This window comes from Equus przewalskii, chromosome 5 (assembly GCF_037783145.1).
Source record: "Equus przewalskii isolate Varuska chromosome 5, EquPr2, whole genome shotgun sequence".
NCBI classification, from domain to species: Eukaryota; Metazoa; Chordata; class Mammalia; order Perissodactyla; family Equidae; genus Equus; species Equus przewalskii.
The window spans coordinates 38328166-38348087 of NC_091835.1; the positions used below are offsets into that span (position 1 = coordinate 38328166).

Sequence of the window (19922 nt, forward strand, 5' to 3'; positions counted from 1 at the left end):
CTGAAAATATGTGATTCCTCTCAATATGTTCTGTGTAGAGGTAAGGAATACTTGAGAAAACTCGTTTATTCGGGAATTCGCTCCAGTACTCAGGGAGACAGCACAGAGCTTGGGAATGGCTGAGGAGTGCAGCACCTCATTAAATACATTCTTGGAAAGCTCCCTCAGCCCAGCCAGAGGGAAAATGTTCTAAGTGAGTATAACCTGCTGCTGATCTGAATTTATCCTGAATCATTTATCAAATTGCCTCTGGAAATTGTTGAAATGCATGAATGGTTAATAATAGCACCTGAGGTGGCCTTGTTTGGCCACTGCCATATAAATGACTTCATTATCACACATTCCATAAAATATTCTAGACTTTTTCATCCTTCAAGCTACCACAGTCTTGAAGAAATTAAAATGTCATCGGGTATAAGAGGATCTTGGAAGAAATCCTGCCTATAAGTCTCTTATTCTAAAGGTATTTCTCTGCCTCACCTCTCTCCTGCCCTGTGCCCCTCTCCTTAACCACACAGAGTCCACTCCTGTAACCCTCCCATTTTGTCAGAAGCTATTAGCACCCATTTGGCTTCACTTCTTTCTCTACTCAACCTAAGGCACCTGTTAATCAGCTCAATCACTTTCACCACTGCACTCAATTTTTTTTAACCCCTTTTAACTTTCGTCACACCTATCCTTCAAACTTTAAATATTGGTTCAGTGAAGCTAACTGATTTCTCCCCAAAGCATACACGGCTGAGCAGTGCTGCAGAAAATCTCTCAACTCTATTGATTGAGGTCATTACAAGATCATGGTCTCCCACACCTGAACCATTTCTTCTAGATTTTCTTTAGTAATTTTTCCATTTCTTTTAGTAGTTATTCAGATTTCAGTGGCTCTCATCAAACTGCATACTCCATCACCTATCATTAATTCTAGCCAGGGACTTGTCTTTCTAGTTCAGAGAGGAAATCAAAGCCTTCAGGTAACTTATTCCCCCAAAGCTACAAACTTCTCCTTTCCTCCTTCCTTCCAGTCTTATTGATATACGTGTTCTTTCTTGTCTCCAGTAAAACACTTCTGATTGTGCTTTGCATTACACTGATTCAACAGTTTCTTTATCAAACAGGTCTTATTTAGGAAGTTATGTGCCAAGAATAATGCAGAGGCAACTGGGGGTATGAAAGTGTGCAAGACGAACATGGTGTCTGACTCTTTGTCCTCACAGAGCGCAAGAAAAGCAAAAATGATTGCGAACATTAAAAGTGCAAAGAACCCTTGGGAAAGGCAGAGTGAGGGAAGGGCATTTTCAATGATGACGAAAAGTTTGGTAAATTTGAAGAACTGAAAAAAGACTGGAGTAGCTGATTGTAGGGTGCTAAAGAGACAGCTATGGACAACGGAGTCTGAGAGGGAGAGGGGTCCTGGGGGCAAGGAGTCTAAACTGCATTTCAGATGCATTGAGAAGCCAAGGATTTTAAGTAGTAAGTTACTTGATGCAATTTGAATTTTTAAGACACTGAGCTCAGGCTACAGGAGAATGGGCTGGAGTAGGACAATTATAAAAGCATGAAGACCAGATGAGAGGCTATTGAAGAAGAATAGATAAAACTATAGAACTAATGTGGTGATATTAGAGGTGGAAATGGAGACAAGTGTAGGGATTTGAAAAATATATTGGGGACAGTATCATCAAGACTTGCTGATGGACTGGCTATGGGAAATGAGTGACCAAATTTAGGGGGAAATTCAAGACAATGATTTCTAAAATGGGGAAAAGGCATTTGATGGTGAAATATAAACCAGGCTAAGATAAAGCCCATAAACCCATATAGACCCTATATATTGGTATAAATGACATAATCAACTCCTCATCCTTGCCATCCTCCTTTTTCCTCTTGCTTATTTATTTTGTGTGTGTGTGTGAGGAAGATTCACGCTGAGCTAACATCCATTACCAATCCTCCTCTTTTTTTTGCTTGAGGAAGATTAGCCCTGAGCTAACATCCATGCCAATCTTCCTCTACTTTATATGTGGGATGCCTCCACAGCATGGCTGACAAGGGGAGCAGGTCCACTCCTGGGATCTGAACCTGTGAACCTGGGTCACAGAAGCAGAGCGCATGGAACTTTAACCACTCAGCCATGGTGCCAGCCCCTTGCTTATTTTTTAATTGTTCACTTTCTGCTAGCTTGTTCCCTTTGGTATACAGTAGTTTAGAGTGAATTATATATTGAAAAATTCAGGGGGAGTATAGAGCTGAAGAAGAAAAGTGACACATTGTTAAACCTTGTCCTAGGTAATTCAGACACTGAACTTGAAGATAATGAGGAGCTACTTGATGTTTTATTAGCAGGAGAGTTCCATAATGTGATCAATGTTTTAGAAAGATATTCTGATGAAAGTTTGAGGTCTTAGCTGAAGTGTGAAGAAGGCAAGTCTTAATTCCAGCTAGGAACATATTGTAAAAATTCTAGTTAAAAGTTATGAGAACCATAAAATGAACATGGGGGTGGTGATGAAATGGATGATAATCATTATTTTTTTTCCAGTGAAACTTAAACTGTGCTCAAATTAAAAAAATAAACAACAAAGGTTTTTAAACCATTGTTCTCTAGGTCTTTCCTCTAATTTTAAGCAGTGGAGATTCTCTACCACCTTTTTCTCAGCCCAAAAGACACAAACATGTATAAATCTCCTACAGCCTGGCAGTAAAGCTGCACTATCCGTCCTTCACAGCTTACTTTGGGTTTCCCAGGGTGATTACCCTGGGCAAAAAAAGAAACATTTTTTATTGCTTTTTAATTACCAAAACCAAAATTTCTACAAGCAATCAGGGCCATGTCTAGTGTCATATCAATATCTGAAAGGAAGTGTTAATATCTACATCGCAGGAGGAAATGACTCTGGTGGCGCAGAGCTCCTAATCTGTGAGAGATCTGACAGGCAATATAGATTCTCCTTTCTGGGGGAAGATGCATCTGAGAGAAGATTGATTGGGTTATGATGACTGGCTTTCTCTGTGGTTTGGAAGTAAATAGAACAGTACAGGATGCCTTTCAGTGGCCTGCTTCCCATCCAGGTCTAGGTTAGGAACTGCAACATAGAATCTTGTTGAGCTGGCTGTATAGGTGTGGCCTATAAGATCTTTATTAGAGGGTCTGATTAGTTAACACATTAAGAGTTTACTTGTACATGAAAGTATGGAAAGAAAGCAAAAATGGGATTTATGTAACAAATTTAAGGGGCAGGGGAGAAAAATTGCAAATTATTTGTTTGCAAGTTTTGTTTTGTTTTCTTTGGGTAAGCAGATTGGCTGGAAGGCAATAAAGAGATCAGGATGCGAAGTCTTCCTTTGAGCAAGCTGACTGACTGGGAAAACAATTTCAATGATTCATGAATTGTCCAAGATACATTGAGAGTTCAACTGTGGAAAATATTGTACATGCTGTTTCTGAATAGTGTTAGCCAGTGTCCTTCTGTTGGCAACTCCACTTTGGTTAAGCCAGAATTGCACTATTTCCTGCCTCAGAATTTCTCATAATTGGGAGTTTGGAAAGAGGGTTGGGAAAGTGGTAGTGTTTGAACTGAAACCTGAAGGATGATAGAATTTTAAGCATCAAATGTACGGTATAAGAGCATTTTCTGTCTATGAGCAAAGATAGAAAAAATGAGAACGTGAATCATGGAGAATGTTAAAAATTCCAAGAGTGATATAATAGGAATGAATTTGAAAAGAAAGTGTTACTGAACCAAAATGGGTGAGTTGAAATCAAAACCTTCACCAGAAGAAATCGTCACACAAAGTATTGTTTATTTGCAACACATAAGGAGCCCACAGGGAATCACTTCCAAAGCTGTGGCCCCTGGAGCAAGGGAAAGCGGAGGCGTTCTATTTCAGATGGAGAATGAATATTCAAAAGGGAAGTTTCACATGTAGAGATGGGCATAAGCTCACGCAGGTGTAGTTTGAAAACACGCTTTCACATACATCGCATGTTATGCTAATAAGGCTTAAGCTCCTCCTGGGGTAGAGATCTTAACATTAAAATGAAACAAAGGTAACTTCGGACATTTCTTGGCCCTTCTTTACAGGCATTGCTCTTTGCAGTGGGGTTTGGACCAGTTCAGGGCGGTTGGTGGTTGCATCTATTAACTGAAATACAACTTTGAGAAACAGCTAAGTGCCTTAAAAAACTCCTTTGAGTTACTCGGAGCAGTTAGTCGGTGACAATAGGTTGGTGTCTTTCTATGGAAGGCATTACATGTGAGTTTAAGGAGTCTGATCCCTATCCTGCATTCTGTGAAAACCTTTGCAAGTTTTGGGGAGGGAAAGGATGATGTAACTTGTAAGATACTTTTGCTGTCACTAGGAGCTGAAGAGGCGAAGTGGGATGGAGAGGATAAGGAGACCAGTATGGCTATTGAACCACCCCAAAGACAATACTTTAATTTTTTTCATAAAAGTTTTGTTAAAGGCAAAGTTTTGAAATCAGGCAGACTAAATTTAATGCCTCTTCTCTATATTTCAGCTTCCCAGTACTCATCCTTTAATTGCTTATGTTCCCTTTCGGTTATTGCTGTCGTTGTTTGACAAATGATTTCAGTGTTCTAGTGACCTTTCTTGAGTCCCAGTTTGTACATCAAATCTGTTTATACAGGCAGGATCTCTCTTGTAGTCCCCTCTTGCACTAGACTTAGAACCCGCTTTCCCCTCTGATGTTAATATTAATTATGATGAGTAGTAAAGTTGAGCACTATCTTTTCCCTCTCTCAAAAAGACTGGAAATCCAAACTCAGTAAATATCAAAGTAGATAAAAGCAAATCCAATTCAAAGGGAACAAAAGTTCATTGGGTCAAATACTTGGGAAGTAATCATAACCATTTGAATGCCCATAGGGTACTATTTAATTCTCCAACACATGTTTTCCCTTTTATGAGCTTTGGAGGCTGAATTGCAGAGAAGTGATGTATCTTGCAGAGAGCTGAGAGACTGAGCTGGTTTTATCTATATACTACTTTTTTTTTTCATTTATTTTTTTATTGAGGTAACATTGGTTTATTGCATTATATAAATTTCAGGTGTACATTATGCACTCAACTTAGACTTCAAATATCAAACTGAAAAACCTTTTGCCCTTATGTTTCAATTTCATTTTTATTCCTTTTAATCAATGTATACATTCACATAGATTCAAACGTCAAATAGCTCTACAAGGCTTGTGAAGAAAAGTAGCACCTTCCCACCACACACATACGCACAGACACACTTCCTACACTTTAGCTGATGTTTTTACATCTACATTTTTCCAAATACTACGCATACGTTGCTATTCTTGATTTTTATTTTCAGTTTGGAGCATCGTCTACTGACTTGCCATTATGAAGGATGAAAATTTAGCTCCTTTTCATCACCACCATCCCTACCGTTGCTACCATGACACATCTGAACATTTCTTGTGCCTCCCATCTTCTAAACATAGTTATATCATAATTATGATTAGATGAGTAGAATGGGAAGAAAGAAAAAGAATATTAATGATTAAGAGCCTGAAACCAGGCTTTATGGATTAAAATTCTGGCTCTTGCCCTTACAATGTTGGTGTAGCCACTTAATTGTTCTATGCTTCAATTTCTTAAGCTGTAAAATGATGGTAAAATGAGTACATATACATTACATTATTATGTGAGGATTATGGGTGTTAATACCTATACACATACTATATATAAAGCATGTATATTAACACATCATAAATATTAATCACTTTTCCTATCTTATAGATTATCTTCACTTCTCTCTTGTGTTGAATCCTGTTTTCTATATCCCATGTCTTTTCCTTTCTTGGTTTACTTCCTCATTTTGGGGATGTTTCCTGGAAACAGATACACAAGTGAATTTTTAGATAGCTTCCATGTCTAAGAAATGTCTTGTGCTACCCTTATACTTTAATAATAGTTTGGCTTGGCATAAAATTCTAGGAAGAAAATAATTTTCCTTAGGATTTTGAAGTCATAACTAGCTTTAAACAAGTTCTGACTCCCCCCCCCACCCCCATTTTCTGAATTCTCTCTCTCTGAGACTCCTAGTATTTGAATGTTGGACCTCTAATTTACATGCCCTGGCCTTCTTTTCCATCTTTTGCCTTATTGCTTTACTTTCTAGGAAATTTCCCTAACTTTCTTCTAATACCTCTATTGAAATTTTCACTTCTCATACTTATAATTTTTAAGATTTTCTTCAGTCTGAATATTCTTTGATTGAAGCTATTTTTGTTTCATGGATGTAATATTTTCTGTTATTTCTCTGAGGATATTAATGATAAATTTTTTGATTTTTTTCTCCTGGAGTAGTCTTTTTTATTTTCTCCAGGTTGTTTTTCACTTTTTGTTTGCTTTATGTTAGATCTTTTCTTCAAATACTTGACCCCTTGTCTACTTATATTTAAGAACAGGGCACTAAAAAGCCCATTTGAAATTCCGTAGGCATGGGGAAATCCAACTAGGTTGCTAGAATTCTGGGAACAGACTAGAAGGAAGAAGGTCGGGGATTCAAGAGTCAGTATGTAAGTTCTCACCTGTATGTATGCTGTTTTCTAATCAGCCCACTTTTCTCTAGCTTCCCCAGTCCATAGACCTTGTTTATCCTGTCCAGATAAATCTCCAGTCTAGAAAGGGATGGGGGAGAGACAATTACATAGCTGTATGGGGCAAGGGAGTTACCTGGTGGTAAAAATGCCTGAGACTTTCTAAATTATGTAACAAATAATAGGTTATTTTAGAATTTCCCTAGTGTCATCTTTGGATTCCCTTTCTCAAATCCACTCTGTCTGTTATCACTTATCAGTTTTCTTTTTAACCTCCAATATTATTTTCTGTTTTTTCTTCTTCTTTTTGACTTTGTGAGCTTTCAACTTCCTTCTTTCTTTCACTGTCTATATTTGTTTTCTAGGGCTGTAGGATTCTGATACCAGTTCTCATGTGTGGGTTTTTCCCCACACCAAGCAATTCTTCAACACCAGCTGGGTGTCCTACAATTCAACTCAATTTTCAATTCTCAACTGCCCTTGCTCCACCACTTCAGACACCAATTGCAAGTCCAGGTTGTCCTCTGGGTTTCTTACCTTTGGGCTATAGTTTGGAGATTCCAATGACCTCCTACACCAGTTTGATTAATTTGCTCTAGCGGCTTACAGAACTCATAGAAATATTTTACTTATGGAAGGGGTGCATAGGACAAGCTATGTGGGAAGGGGCGTGGCGCTTCCATGCCCTTTCCCAGTGCATCACTCATCCAACACCTCTACGTGTTCCCCAACCTGGAAGCTCCCAGAGACCTGTCCTTTTGGGTTTGTATAGAGGTTTCATTACACAGACCTAACTGATTAGATCATTGGCCACTGGTGATTGAACTCAATTTTGAGCCTCTTCCTTCTGGAAGGGGGGTTGGGACTGAAAATTTCAACTCTAATGTCATGGGTGATTCCTCTGGTGACTAGTGCTCATCCTTAGGTTACCTAGAGGCATTCCAAAAGTCACTCATTAACATAACAAAAGACACCTTTATCCTCTCATCACTTAGGAAATTCCAAGGGTTTTAAGAGCTCTGTTCCAGGAATGGGGTAGCAGACCAAATATATATTTCCTATTATAAATCACAATATCACAGGCTGCCATAACTAAGTACTACAAACTGGATGGCTTAAACAACAGAAATTTATTGTCTCTCAGGTCTAGAGGCTAAATGTCTGAAATTAAGGTGTAGGCAGGGTTGGTTCCTTTTGAAAGCTGTGAGGGAGAATCTGTTTCACTGCGCTCCTAGCTTCTGGTAGCTTCTGGTATTCTTTGGTTTAGGGATGGCATTCTTCCTGTGTCTTCACATCCTCCTTCCTTTATGCATGTCTGTCTCTGTGTTCAAATTTCTCCCTTTTTAGAAGGACACCAGCCATTTTGGTTTAAGGTGTACCCTAATGCCCTCATCTTAATTTGATCATCTGCAAAGACCCTATTTTCAAAATCGTATCCACAGATACAGGTTAAAGCATCGACGTCTTTTGGGGGTACATAATTCAACCCATGACACGGTTCTTTTAGTGGATTTCAGGAGACAGCAAAGATAAATATATCTTTTTCAATCCACTATCTTAAGTCAGAAGTCTACCCTTTGCTCTGTGACATGACGTACTGGAAGTTTTTTGAGTCTTTACTTTGTATCCAAAGCACTGAAGATATAAATACAAGTAATATGCCATCAAATAGCATAGTCAATTGGGAAAGACTACCTGAAACTAGGGACTTAAATGCCATTAGAATTCCCTCTCTCTCTCTGTCTCTTCTTATCTATATATCTTGCCTCTCTGAGTGTCATCTTCTTTATCTCTCTTATCTTGGACCCGTGCATTTGGACAGCACATTTGGACTGCATGAGACTAAAACAACGGCTACTGTAAGCCTCTGATTTTATATCATCCAAACTTCACTACCAAAGAAGGGACCTCTAAGAAAATGTTCTGATCAGTCTTTTGTAAATCACCTGGCCTTCTAAATGGTCAAGGCAGTGAGGGTCTATGATTGGTGGATCCCACCTGAAGGACTATGTGGTGTCGGTGTGGGAAGTGTAGTTGCCTCCAAAACCATGTATGTCCCCCTTAAAACAATGAGAACTAATAGGTATCATAACATCTAATAAGCATCATTATATGTGCTATAACAAAGATAAGCACACAATGATTTGGAAGCACATTGAAAGGATACAGAATGACCCAGGCAAATGAAATCAAAAAGCTTTCCTGAAGATGATGCATGAACTAAACCCTGAATGATTTACAGGAATTAGACAGGAAAAACATAGGAGAAAATGTTTTTACAAGAAGAGCCTTTGAGAATATCCAATGGCCAGAAACAAGGGCAAGATAGGGAAAGAAGTAATTTAAGTAACTTAGTATGCCTGGAACATATATGTTCTATATATGAGGATAGAGAGAGAAATAGCAGCAAGATGATAAGTTCTCCATTTCTCTACTAAGGACTTGGAACTCATCCCAAAGACTATAGAGAATCTCTGACCATTGAATGATATTAAGAAAGCAAATGACACAATGAAATATGGTTTTGTTATATTTATTCTGGCACTGGTGAGCTTCTTTTCTCCTTTTCTCCTAGAAATGACAAAGAGAAAATTAAAGACTAATTAAGAAACGGTTTGAGTAATAGTGGTGGTTTTTAAAACACGTCCACAAATTCTTCAACATTCTTCCCATCTGGGGGGGCGGCGGTGTATGGTCCATTCACCTACTAAAGGACATCTTGATTGCTTCCAGGTTTTGGCAATTATGAATAAAGCGGCTATCAAAATCCTTGTGCAGGTTTTTATGTGGACAGAAATTTTCAGCTTCTTTGGTTAAATACTAAGGAGGATGATTTTTGATTATGTTGTAAGAGTATGTTTAGTTTTCTAAGAAACCACCAAATTGTCTTCCAAAGTGGCTGTACCATTTTCCATTCCTGTCAGCAATGAATGAGAGTTCCTGAAATGTGAGATTTTTACATATAGTATTTTGTCTTTGGTTAAAAAAAGAATTTTGAAATATTTTTATCTGAGTGAATGTGTTAATTTATAAAATTACCTTCTTCATACTATTTTAAATGTTATGCTGAGAATAAAGGTAGAGAGCAAACTTTAGAAGTTGACGGATTGGCTATTCTAAGGTAAAGTATTAGCATTTAGAAAACCCTTAAGGCAAAAAGATTAACCAATGTTTCATCTGGAAATTATTTTTCATACATATTTTTCAAATATACCACTGTGCTAGGTATTTTTAAAATAAAAGTTAAAATCAGCATTTTAACTAGCTACAATTGTTTCCAGTCAATTTGATCAAAAACAACACTTAAAATATTAATCTTCAGAGCCAGCCCTGATGGCCTAGCTGTTAAAAATTCTGTGTGCTCTGTTTTGGCAGCCTGGGTTCAGTTCTTGCACACAGAACCACACCACTTGTCTGTCAATAGCGATGCTGTGGCAATGGCTCACAGACAAGAACCAGAAGAACTTACAACTATACACAACTATGTACTGGGGCTTGGGGTGTGGGGGAGAAGAAAAAAGGAGGAAGATTGGCAACAGATGTTAGCTCAGCCCAATCTTTCCCTGGGGGGGGGGGAGATACATATATATATAAATCTATATAAATCCTCACCATAATTACTTTTCTCAACTGGTTGTAAAGGACTCCTTTGAAAGACTTAGCTATATTTGAGTCAAAAGTAAAATAAGTAACAAGGAATTAAACCATTTTCAATTTGAAAATAAGGACTCAAAATTATAAACATATAATAGGATAAAATAATTCTTGGATTTTCATACATAAAAAGGGTTGAAAGATGCCATGGAGAAAAAGAATTAACATCAAGAAGTAGGACTATGCAATTCATTTTTCTTGTTTCAATGATGAAACTTAGTTTAGTTTTTTTTGTGGGTTTCTGTTTTAAACCTGAGACACTGAGACATCGATAAAATAAGTGACGGGTTGCCGTCACGCAACATATATTTTTCAGAACTCCCTGGACTTATTCAGAGCAAAGCAGCCCTTTCAGGTGGCACAATTTATTCACATTAGGGACACTTAACCAGTATTACTATCCTCAGGTGAAATTTTTGCAAAAGGAAAAAGAATGTTGGAGAACTACCGAGTTAATCACCTTAATTGCTTGCTATTTTCTTTTGCAGAAAATAGGCCCAACTTCTGGGTTAGAAAGTGAATCATCTCTATATTGGAACATGCGTGAAGCCCTCAGTATACATGACTGACATCACGTCTCTGGACCTTGATTACACCTCATGCCCTTCACCTTATACATCTCTTCAAATTCCTGAGTCATGCTCTGTTTATGTCGTTCCTCTGGGAGCAAACTGCGGCATGGACCCAAACACAATGACGCCAGCGTGGTGAAGGAGGGGTCACGGTTAGAGGAAGGCAGCCTGGCTCCCGAGGTGCCAGGCGGGTGAAATTGAACGGACAAAGGGCAAAAGGCAAGCAACGGATACTTCTGCACTGGCCAAAGGAATCCTAAGAACCTCATCCCTTCTTTTTCTTGATTCCACATCCCAACAAGCTGGAAAAAGCTGGATTTTCGCCCTCTGTATTTGTTTTTGGGGCCAACCAAGAGACAGCGAAGGAGAGGGAAAGACATCTTTAGAAAAAAAAATGTTTTTTTGACTTTAAAACAATCTTTAATGTCACAGTCACAACAAAATAAGAAGTAAGAAATTTTCATGTTTGCAGCGGACTCTATTCAGGAAATCATTAGGTAGAAAGAGAATACCCTGAAACCGACACTGTTCCTGCCCACCCCCAGGCCGCGCGGTCCAGAGCGCCGGGGGCGGGATGAAGGGCGGGATGAAGGGCGGGGCTCCGTGAGGTCACAGTACCTACGCGCCGCCGTGTTGTTTTTGTGTTCCCAGCTCTTGGGAAAAGCCACCGGGATTTCTTCACCTGCCTATTCTCTACCTCCGCACCAGCGGACCCGCCATCCCTTCTGAAAGCTCTGCCAGGCTGCGTTGCGACGGGAGCTGCCATTTCGGAAGCGATTCTGATACATATTGAAGTTCGGCGGAGGGAAGCAAGACGGGAGAGACGCAGTCATCAGCGAGGGAGGCAGGCCCCGTCCGGGGATCTTAGAAACCCTGCGGTCCATCATGAAGTTCCAGTATAAGGAGGACCATCCCTTTGAATATCGGAAAAAGGAAGGAGAAAAGATCCGGAAGAAATATCCGGACAGGGTCCCTGTGAGTGTAATGGGAGTGCGGAGGGGGAGGGGAAGCGGATCCCCATGGGCAGGGGCGTCGTGATGGCTGCCTTCAGGCGCAGTAGAAGGGTGATCCCTCAATTACTTAATCCTGAGCGCCCTTCACTACCAGGAGAGCCAGTGGAATGGACGTTCTGATTGCGGACCTTTTAAAACCCATAAACCCAGGGCCCCTACCCATTTTTACAGCCGACCGCATCTTTAGAGCAGAGCTTACGTTTGAGTGACTCAGCAGTATTCAGAAGCGATGTTGGTTGAGATGCTCAAAACGTGGCCCTTTTGTGGGAGAATAGTTAGGCTGGGACCTTGGATTTGCTGCTTTTAAGATCGCAGGGAAATTGTTCAGGGATTGACTGATGCAATGGGGTTTGCTCCACTCGGTTGCTGCCTTAGATGGTTCTCCCTTAATCGGGTTGACTTTGGCCCTTATGACATTGGGTTTGGAAGCCAGTGCATCCTTTCCTTTTTTTGTGAGGATTAGGAAAGCAGGGGGAGGGGGGCGCCACAAGACAGCCCTGGCCCAGAAAACAAGGTCACGTTCTCTGCGCCACAGCCCGGTTGCCTCATCATTCTTGGCTCCAGGGCATGTGTGGGCCAGCCAGCCTTCCTTCTTCCGGTACTGATTTTGATTAGATTGTACCTAGATACAATAGGGAAGGAATGAGGTCTTTTTCCTTCCGTTTTACACCCTGGTTTATGTAATTAAAACTAGTGTAGGCGGTGAGGAAGAACAGAAAAGAAAGAATAAGGAATCTTTCTGCATCCGGGCGTTTTTCCCGTCCCCTCATCCCCCGCCACTTGACTGGTTTTTCTCTAATATAGGCTGCACAGCCGAATTGGAGGGCAGAACACAAGTATTAAGGTAATGGAACAACAACCGTTGGATTTTGGAGACGGAAGAGCAGACACTTTAAGATTGTGCTCTTTATCTTCAGGCGGGGACGTTAGGATAAATATTACATGTAAATTACAGGTAAAGAAATTGCGATTAGCTGATGTCCTTTCTTGACCCCCAGATTCTCTTTCAGACTTCTCCCCAACGTTTGGCTAACTGTCAAGGTCTTAACAGCCACCGGAAGCAACTCGGGCCTTAGGCCAGCCCTGGAAACCCGTTGCAGTCCTTTTCCTATAAGGAAGAAAGGGCATTAGGGCTGTTCCATTCCCCAGGAATTGCATACAAAGAAGTTGTGGCTAAAAAGGAGAGCTAGCCCTGTTACTCAGTAAAGGATCTTTCACAAATTGCTTTCCTGGTCTCTGGACCTTGGGTGACCTCTTTAAAAGTGTTCCTCAAGTCTGGTGATTCCAATCCTACTCTCTTATTATAATATTTGAAAGTGACAACTAACTTACTGATAGTTTACCGGGTACCTGACAGTATTTTAAGTGCTCTGTCTTTATTCATTCACTTAATCTTCACACCATTATAATCCCGTTCTACAGAAGAAGGATCTGAAGCACAGAAAAATGAAGTAACTTCCTAAAGGTTTCATATGGCTGGTGTGTGGCAGATTCAAATTCCACCTGGCTGTTGGACCCTCCATGCCATATCATTTCTCAGTTTCTAATCCACTTGTGTTAAACAGAATTATTTAAGTGTGCACTCTGCCTCACACTGTTAGGTATGGGAAATAGAAATGAAACTGTTGCTGCCCTCAAGCGTTCATGGTAGTATGATGCCAGAAAGGTAACCCAGTCAGCGAAATGACCCATTTATTCAGAACTCTGAGGCTCTGTTCCAGGAGCTCCACCTAAGTCACAAACACTGAAATCTGTCAGTTCCTAAATCTACTTAAAATTCCCATGTATTTCCTCAAAACTGAGCCCTTCCCATTTCAATCATTTACAAGCATTCACTCAGAATATGCCAGCTAATCCTCGCTATTTTTTTCTCTTCATTCTTTGGTGTTAAATGTTTGACTTTGATAATTTGTAAGCTGTTATGACCATAATAGATCAGATTGCATGGTTCCCTCGGTTTGATTTTAACCAGTGATGGGCCTCCCCAGTGCTCCTCAGGTGCTCAGCCTGTGACCTTCTTTCTAGTTGTGAACACAGGAAGAAGAGCTCTGTTTTCTGAGATTTGGTTCTAGGCGGAATCCTTTATCTTACTGTGCTAGTGTCCTGTTTACAGAAAAGACAGTGAGAGTAAATGATTTCTGAAGTCCCTGCCAGCTGGACCCTTGGTGTGATTAAGGCCGTCATGTACCCTGAGTTCTCGCATACTTGAGCCTAGCCCCAACAGTGTCTGTTAGCTGCCATCTGAAAGAATAGGTGTGCCTTTGCCTTGAGAGAGGAGGGTATCTTGGGAGTTTGAAATTATCGTAGTGGCTACAGTGTATTAAAAACCTGCAACATAGCAGGAAAGCGTTAGTAACAGATTGTCTGTTTTTTAAGATTTGTGAACAGTTCTCTGGAGGATTAGGCACATTTCACACATGAGGAAAACCGAACCAGAGACAAAGCCTTTCACCCAGGGCCTTTCTAAGTGAGGAGTAGAGTTGGGATTCCTGGAAACCTAAATATTTTCTGGTAAACCAAGGCCTTAATGATTTCCCCCTCCCCTTCCGTTCCTCTCCAGATCTCTCTCTTGCCTCCGGATGTCTTATTTGCAGTCTGCTTTATTGCTCTCTTTCTCTCCTCCCTTCTTGTGCTTTCTATCACTTATTGATCCTTAGTGGTCAGAGCAGGAGCTGCCAGATCTGAGAGTTCCTGGGAGGCCCCCTGCTATGCTCCCTGTTTGCCTTTGATTTTATTAACCTGCTGCGTCCTGCCCATCCTCATTGTTGGCCTTCACTGGTCTCTCCCTAAAGCTCTTCCTACTTTTTCTTTGTAATTTCTGATTCACATAACTTGACTCCAGTTTTTACTTTTAAATTTTGAGTGTGATCGTGTCCCTTTGGTCTTCCTGGTACAGGATACTTTTTCTCTGTAAATACGAAATAAGTTTTTTCATTATTTTAATCTGTTTAATGAAAAGCTTCAAGCCCCTCCCTTTTAAGTCAGTCCTTATGTTTAGATAGTTCTTTATAATTTGCAAAGCATTTTGACATAAAATTTTATGGATTACTCAGGTTCATTATATCTGTATCATGACTTTGTAAAAGATGTGTTGGAAAGTTATCTTCCTTTCACTCATTGGAATGCTGAAGCTCAGAGAGGTTAACCCACCTTTCTGTTAAATAGATCACACAGCTACTAGAGATACTTGTCCAGTGTTTATTTCTACTTTAACTTTTTTATACTTTCCGTATCTTCTATCTAGAATGATTATATTTTCTTAACTATAAATCTAAAGCTGATGTTAACAGAAGATTGTATTTATAATTTGAATTAAATTATATATTTTATAATAAATCATATATAATTTATGTAATATATGAATATGTAAATACTAAATATAGTTTTGTGGTATAATTTACATTTAAAATTTTAAGTAATTATAAATATTTTCTATTTTATAAATTTACATGCATAAACTTTAATTTTTACATCTTAATTTTTTCATTACAGAAATATATGATCTTTCTAAAACTTGAAATATAGAAATATTTAATGTAGACAGTGAAAATCCTAGCAGATAATCAATATTGATAAATGGGTTATTGTCCTGGCATCTTATTCATAATATCGTACTATAAGAACTGTTTTTAATGTGTACTTTTTTCACTTGAGTGTTTTGAATGTACTTTTTTGGAAGTCATTCTCGAAAATTTTGACCTTATAAAATTTAAACCATGTTATCTGTCCTTTCAATAAAAGGCGTTTATAGGAAAGAATAAAACTAATAAGTACTCAGGACCATTTGAGAAAACCCAGACAATCTTTTTAATGCTCTAGTTAAATACTGGAAAGTATATATCCTATAGAGTACCTTACAGGTAACTTGTAGTTACTTAGATCAAGATTCTCTTTACTTTTCATCACATGCCCTCTCTATTTTCTTATTATTTCACTAATAAAACTATAACCTTACTGAGAAAGCCCATTTGCCCATACATTTTGTAAGGGGTAAGGAGAAATAAAAAATGAAAAAGTTGTTTTGGCCTAGACAAATTCACTTCAAAGAGGGCAGCTGTAGGATGTGGAAGGAAAAATGCTAGGTTGGATTCTGTAGTTTTCATTCCCACTGTCTGCCTCTTCTCCCAGGTGATCGTGGAGAAGGCTCCTAAGGCCAGAGTGCCTGATCTGGACAAGAGGAAGTACCTAGTGCCCTCTGACCTCACTGGTAAAGCTTTCCCTCCCCTGACCCTTCCTCCCTTGGCAAGCGTTCCCAGTCCTTCCTGCATGCTTTGAGTTGAAGAATTGAAGAAAGTGAGTGTGCTTCTCCACAGAGTTAGGTGATTCAAAAATGGGGACAATCGTTTTTCTCTATCACCAATTCCCTTAAGCGTCTCCCATAATAGTGCGTTGTTTGATTTTGACACAACAAAGTGCAAAACATTGAAAGAAAAGATCAGACATCCATTATTTAAATGACTTAAAATTCAGCTTTGTTATTGTGGTATGAATTTATTCCGAAAAGAAAATCAGACTAGTTTCTTAGAAGGATCACATTTTAGAGATTCTCAGCTGAATTGTCTCCTCAAACTACAGTTTTTTGTTAATACATTTTGTAGATACTGTTTCGAATTGCAAAGGGTATTCATTCTTCACCTTGATTCTCAATGGAATAACCACTGCATCCAGGGGACACTAGAAAGATTTGGTAGATATGTTTGCTCCCGAGTTATTAGATTTGACTCTCAACTTTCTAGAGCTTTCATTGTGCTCAGCTAAAGGAAAAGCATTGAACTCCACTCATTGCCCCAACATTGGAGTGAGTAGCCATGCTAAGATTACTGGGAGTCCAGTAGACCTCTTCGCATCACTCATCTGCGTTAGGGTGAGAGTGGGCATGGGAGTGTTTCAAATCAAGTTGAGACAGTGATGGATAGTATTCCCTCAAAGTCATCCTCAGGCTTTGAGTGGGTATGCTAACATTAGGTCTGAAATAGAGTAAGGAGGGGAAGTATTGAGGAATAAACTCCTCAATGGCATGTCAGGGAATATGCAGTCTTCTTTGAGTTTCCCTTTTTATTTCTAAAGCTGTGGGACAGTATTTGGCTTTGCTCAGATGGCATGTAAAGCCGATCCTTTAAAGGGAACGGGTACAGTAGAATTTTTTTCTGGGTCTTAACCCTTCTCCTAATGCCTTGTTTTCTTCTCTTGCCTTCTTTTTCTAAAACCTTCCTTCATCCAGTTGGCCAGTTCTACTTCTTAATCCGGAAGAGGATCCACCTGAGACCTGAGGACGCCTTATTCTTCTTTGTCAACAACACTATCCCTCCCACTAGCGCTACCATGGGCCAGCTGTATGAGGTAATGGTCCTGGTCACAACAATACCTTGAAGTCTGGTGTTCTCTGGCTTTTGTTCCAGTGCATGTTGCTAACACCTGGGAAGTAGGGCAGGAGGTGTTGTTTATCAGGATCCTCTTACACACCGCAGTGTAGGGCTCTGGGCCATGAGATACCATTTGTCCTTTAGGGATTGAGCAGTCTGCTAGGTTTAATACCTACCTTCAAATTCTCTTCTCAGTCTCCTTGCTGTAGTGTTTTAATTTTGGATCGTCTTTATTGAAACAGCAGGAAATGGTTCCTGATTACAAAAATTCCGGATAAAATGAAATTTAAAATTAAGGCAAAATTTTTAAGTTGATTTATTTGTTTTAACAGATAAACTGAGCTGGAGAGAATAATTTTTGTGATTTCTTTTGGTTTAATTGGTAAACTGTCCGAATCTGAGAAAACTATAGGAAAGGACTTTACCCTACTGTATCATCTAAGATTGTAACTGGATTGTTCCTTAAAAGATTTCAGAAAAGATGCTGCCGCCTTCTTGTGCCCCATTACTGAATTGCATAAACTTCTAATGCCTCTAATCTGACTTTTATTCCATAGCATATGTTGCCTATTAATATATATTCCAGTATGTATGTTTTGTTGTATCTGTGTTCCCTTTGCTAGAATGAGCTTTTTTAAGGTTAAGGATTATGTCCTGCTCATGTTCATATCCTTGATACCTATGTGTATGATGTTCTCCATGAAGGTTTTTTGTTTATGAACTCATAATTGAATTCCAACCACTTCTGTTTATTCTTTGTTCCTCTTTTTAATGGGTCTAATGATAACCTTCCATACGTATTTACAAGGTTGTGTGGAGCTCAGGATCCTAGAGATAATAGATGTGATTATGTTTTCTAAACTGTCCTCTTATCTCTTCCCTAGGACAACCATGAGGAAGACTATTTTCTGTATGTGGCCTACAGTGATGAGAGTGTCTATGGGAAGTGAGTGGTGGAAGCCCAGCAGATGGGAGCACCTGGACTTGGGGGTAGAGGGAGGGGTGTGTGTGGGACTTGGGGAAAGAGAGGGAGGGCTCCCACGGTGGAGGAGACAGAGGTGAAGACATCTGGAAACACTACACCGCACACACCGTCATCATATTTTCACATGCTCACTTGATAATTTTTTGCTGCTTCCTCGGCCCAGGGAGAAAGCTTGTCAGGACAGAGCTGTTGGATTGGCTTTGCTAGAGGAATGGGGATGATGTAATTTCACAGCACTGCTGCGAATTAATTTTTGTGCGATTTCATGGAAGACTGAGGAGGTAGGCAGGTTGGGGCCAGAGATGGTTGTGGACCAGTAGCAACTTCCTGCTCTTCTCTTTGGGCAGGGATTCTGTTTTTGACATTTGCACAAGACAGGTAGGAAAAGGGGATGGGAATGTTTTAGACTATTGGTAGTGGACCATTCTGGGGACCAAAAGAGATCCATTGTAATTAAAACATTGTGATGCGTGATCTCGCCTATCTCCACACTTCTCCCCATCCCAATCCTAATCTCACACACAAATATTACAGTACCACCCCAGTGGTAGTGATAGACATCAGACACAGAAATTTAGATGGAGCTCTCTTACTGTTGGAAAATAGGGGTAAGGCGTGAAGGATGTTGTTATTGTGAAGATAGTTTCAATAGCGTTAAACTGGAATTGCTAAGTATTGAGCATCTCTGTCTAACCTGCTCTCTCTCTGGTGCCCCTTATTCCACACCTACCTTAGACTTTAATGAACCTCAGCCATTTTCAATTACAGGCTAAAACCACTCCCCCAGCATTCCCCAAACTTCACTCCGTGTGTAGGGACGGAGATGTCTTATGTATGGAAGGGGCAGGTATGAGGTAAGATAGGTTGTCTGCACCTCCCACTCATCCAGAATTCTTGCTCCCTTGCTGCTGTCCCTTCCATCTCACACGCACAGAAATACTAAAGGATGGCCAGCTGCTTCCCTCCTTTGGTTTTCATTTACTGCAGCTGCTAGTTAGGAAAGTTTGAAGGGATGACTTTTAGTAATTCATGGGGATTCTGTTGATTCAGATTATTGTCACTTTAGGGGTTATTAAATGGGTGGGGGTGGGGAGCAGGAATTGCACTCAGACGTGACATTTCAGTTCATCTCTGCTAATGAAAAGTGTTCTTCCTATGGGGGAAATCTATGTGTCAGTTCTGTCAGCTGCAGGTTCTTGTATAATGAAGTTTATGCTGTCAGGCCAAGAAAATAAAATAATTGCATACCTTAAAAACTCACGGTGAGTTCAGAAATGTTGCCTTTATTGAGCATGAGTTAGAGTAGATGGCATGTGGACTCTGAGCAGAAAACTTTGAGTGAGGGTGGCTCTTGGCAATGAATGATCACGTATGGTCAGACATCCATGTTTGTCAGTTCCTTACTGACCAGGAATTGGTGAATGTGGGGGCAGTGTGCCTGGTGCAGTGGTAGTATGTGTGTGATTTTCTCTGCAGATAAATGCTTTGTCACTGCGTTACGTGTTCCTCAAAGCTGAAGGAGGAAGATTGCCTACATGAGACTACAGAGGGTGAGGTTGGGGGTATGCTTATTAAAAATGCAGATATCTAGGCTTTGTCCCAGATTTAGCCGACTCAATCTCATCGTAGGCGTCTGTATTTTTAACCAGCGCCTCGTGATTCTGCTTCATACTGAAGTTTGAGAGGCATTGCTCTGTGTACCTGGTTTTGCTGTAAGTCCCAACCAAACCTGTTCTCTCCATCACAGCTTGGTCAGTAGGAGGCCA

General features: G+C 40.0%; 1 protein-coding gene across 1 annotated transcript; it reads left to right on the forward strand.

Moving 5' to 3' along the window:
• The first annotated feature begins 10711 nt into the window (after positions 1–10711).
• GABARAPL1 (GABA type A receptor associated protein like 1) lies at positions 10712–19416 on the forward strand. The gene is made up of 4 exons (XM_008534776.2): positions 10712–11770; positions 15937–16015; positions 17030–17148; positions 18056–19416. Exons 1-4 carry the CDS (start codon positions 11681–11683, stop codon positions 18119–18121), a joined length of 354 nt encoding a protein of 117 aa, XP_008532998.1. The 5' UTR covers positions 10712–11680; the 3' UTR covers positions 18122–19416.
• The last annotated feature ends 506 nt before the right edge of the window (positions 19417–19922 follow it).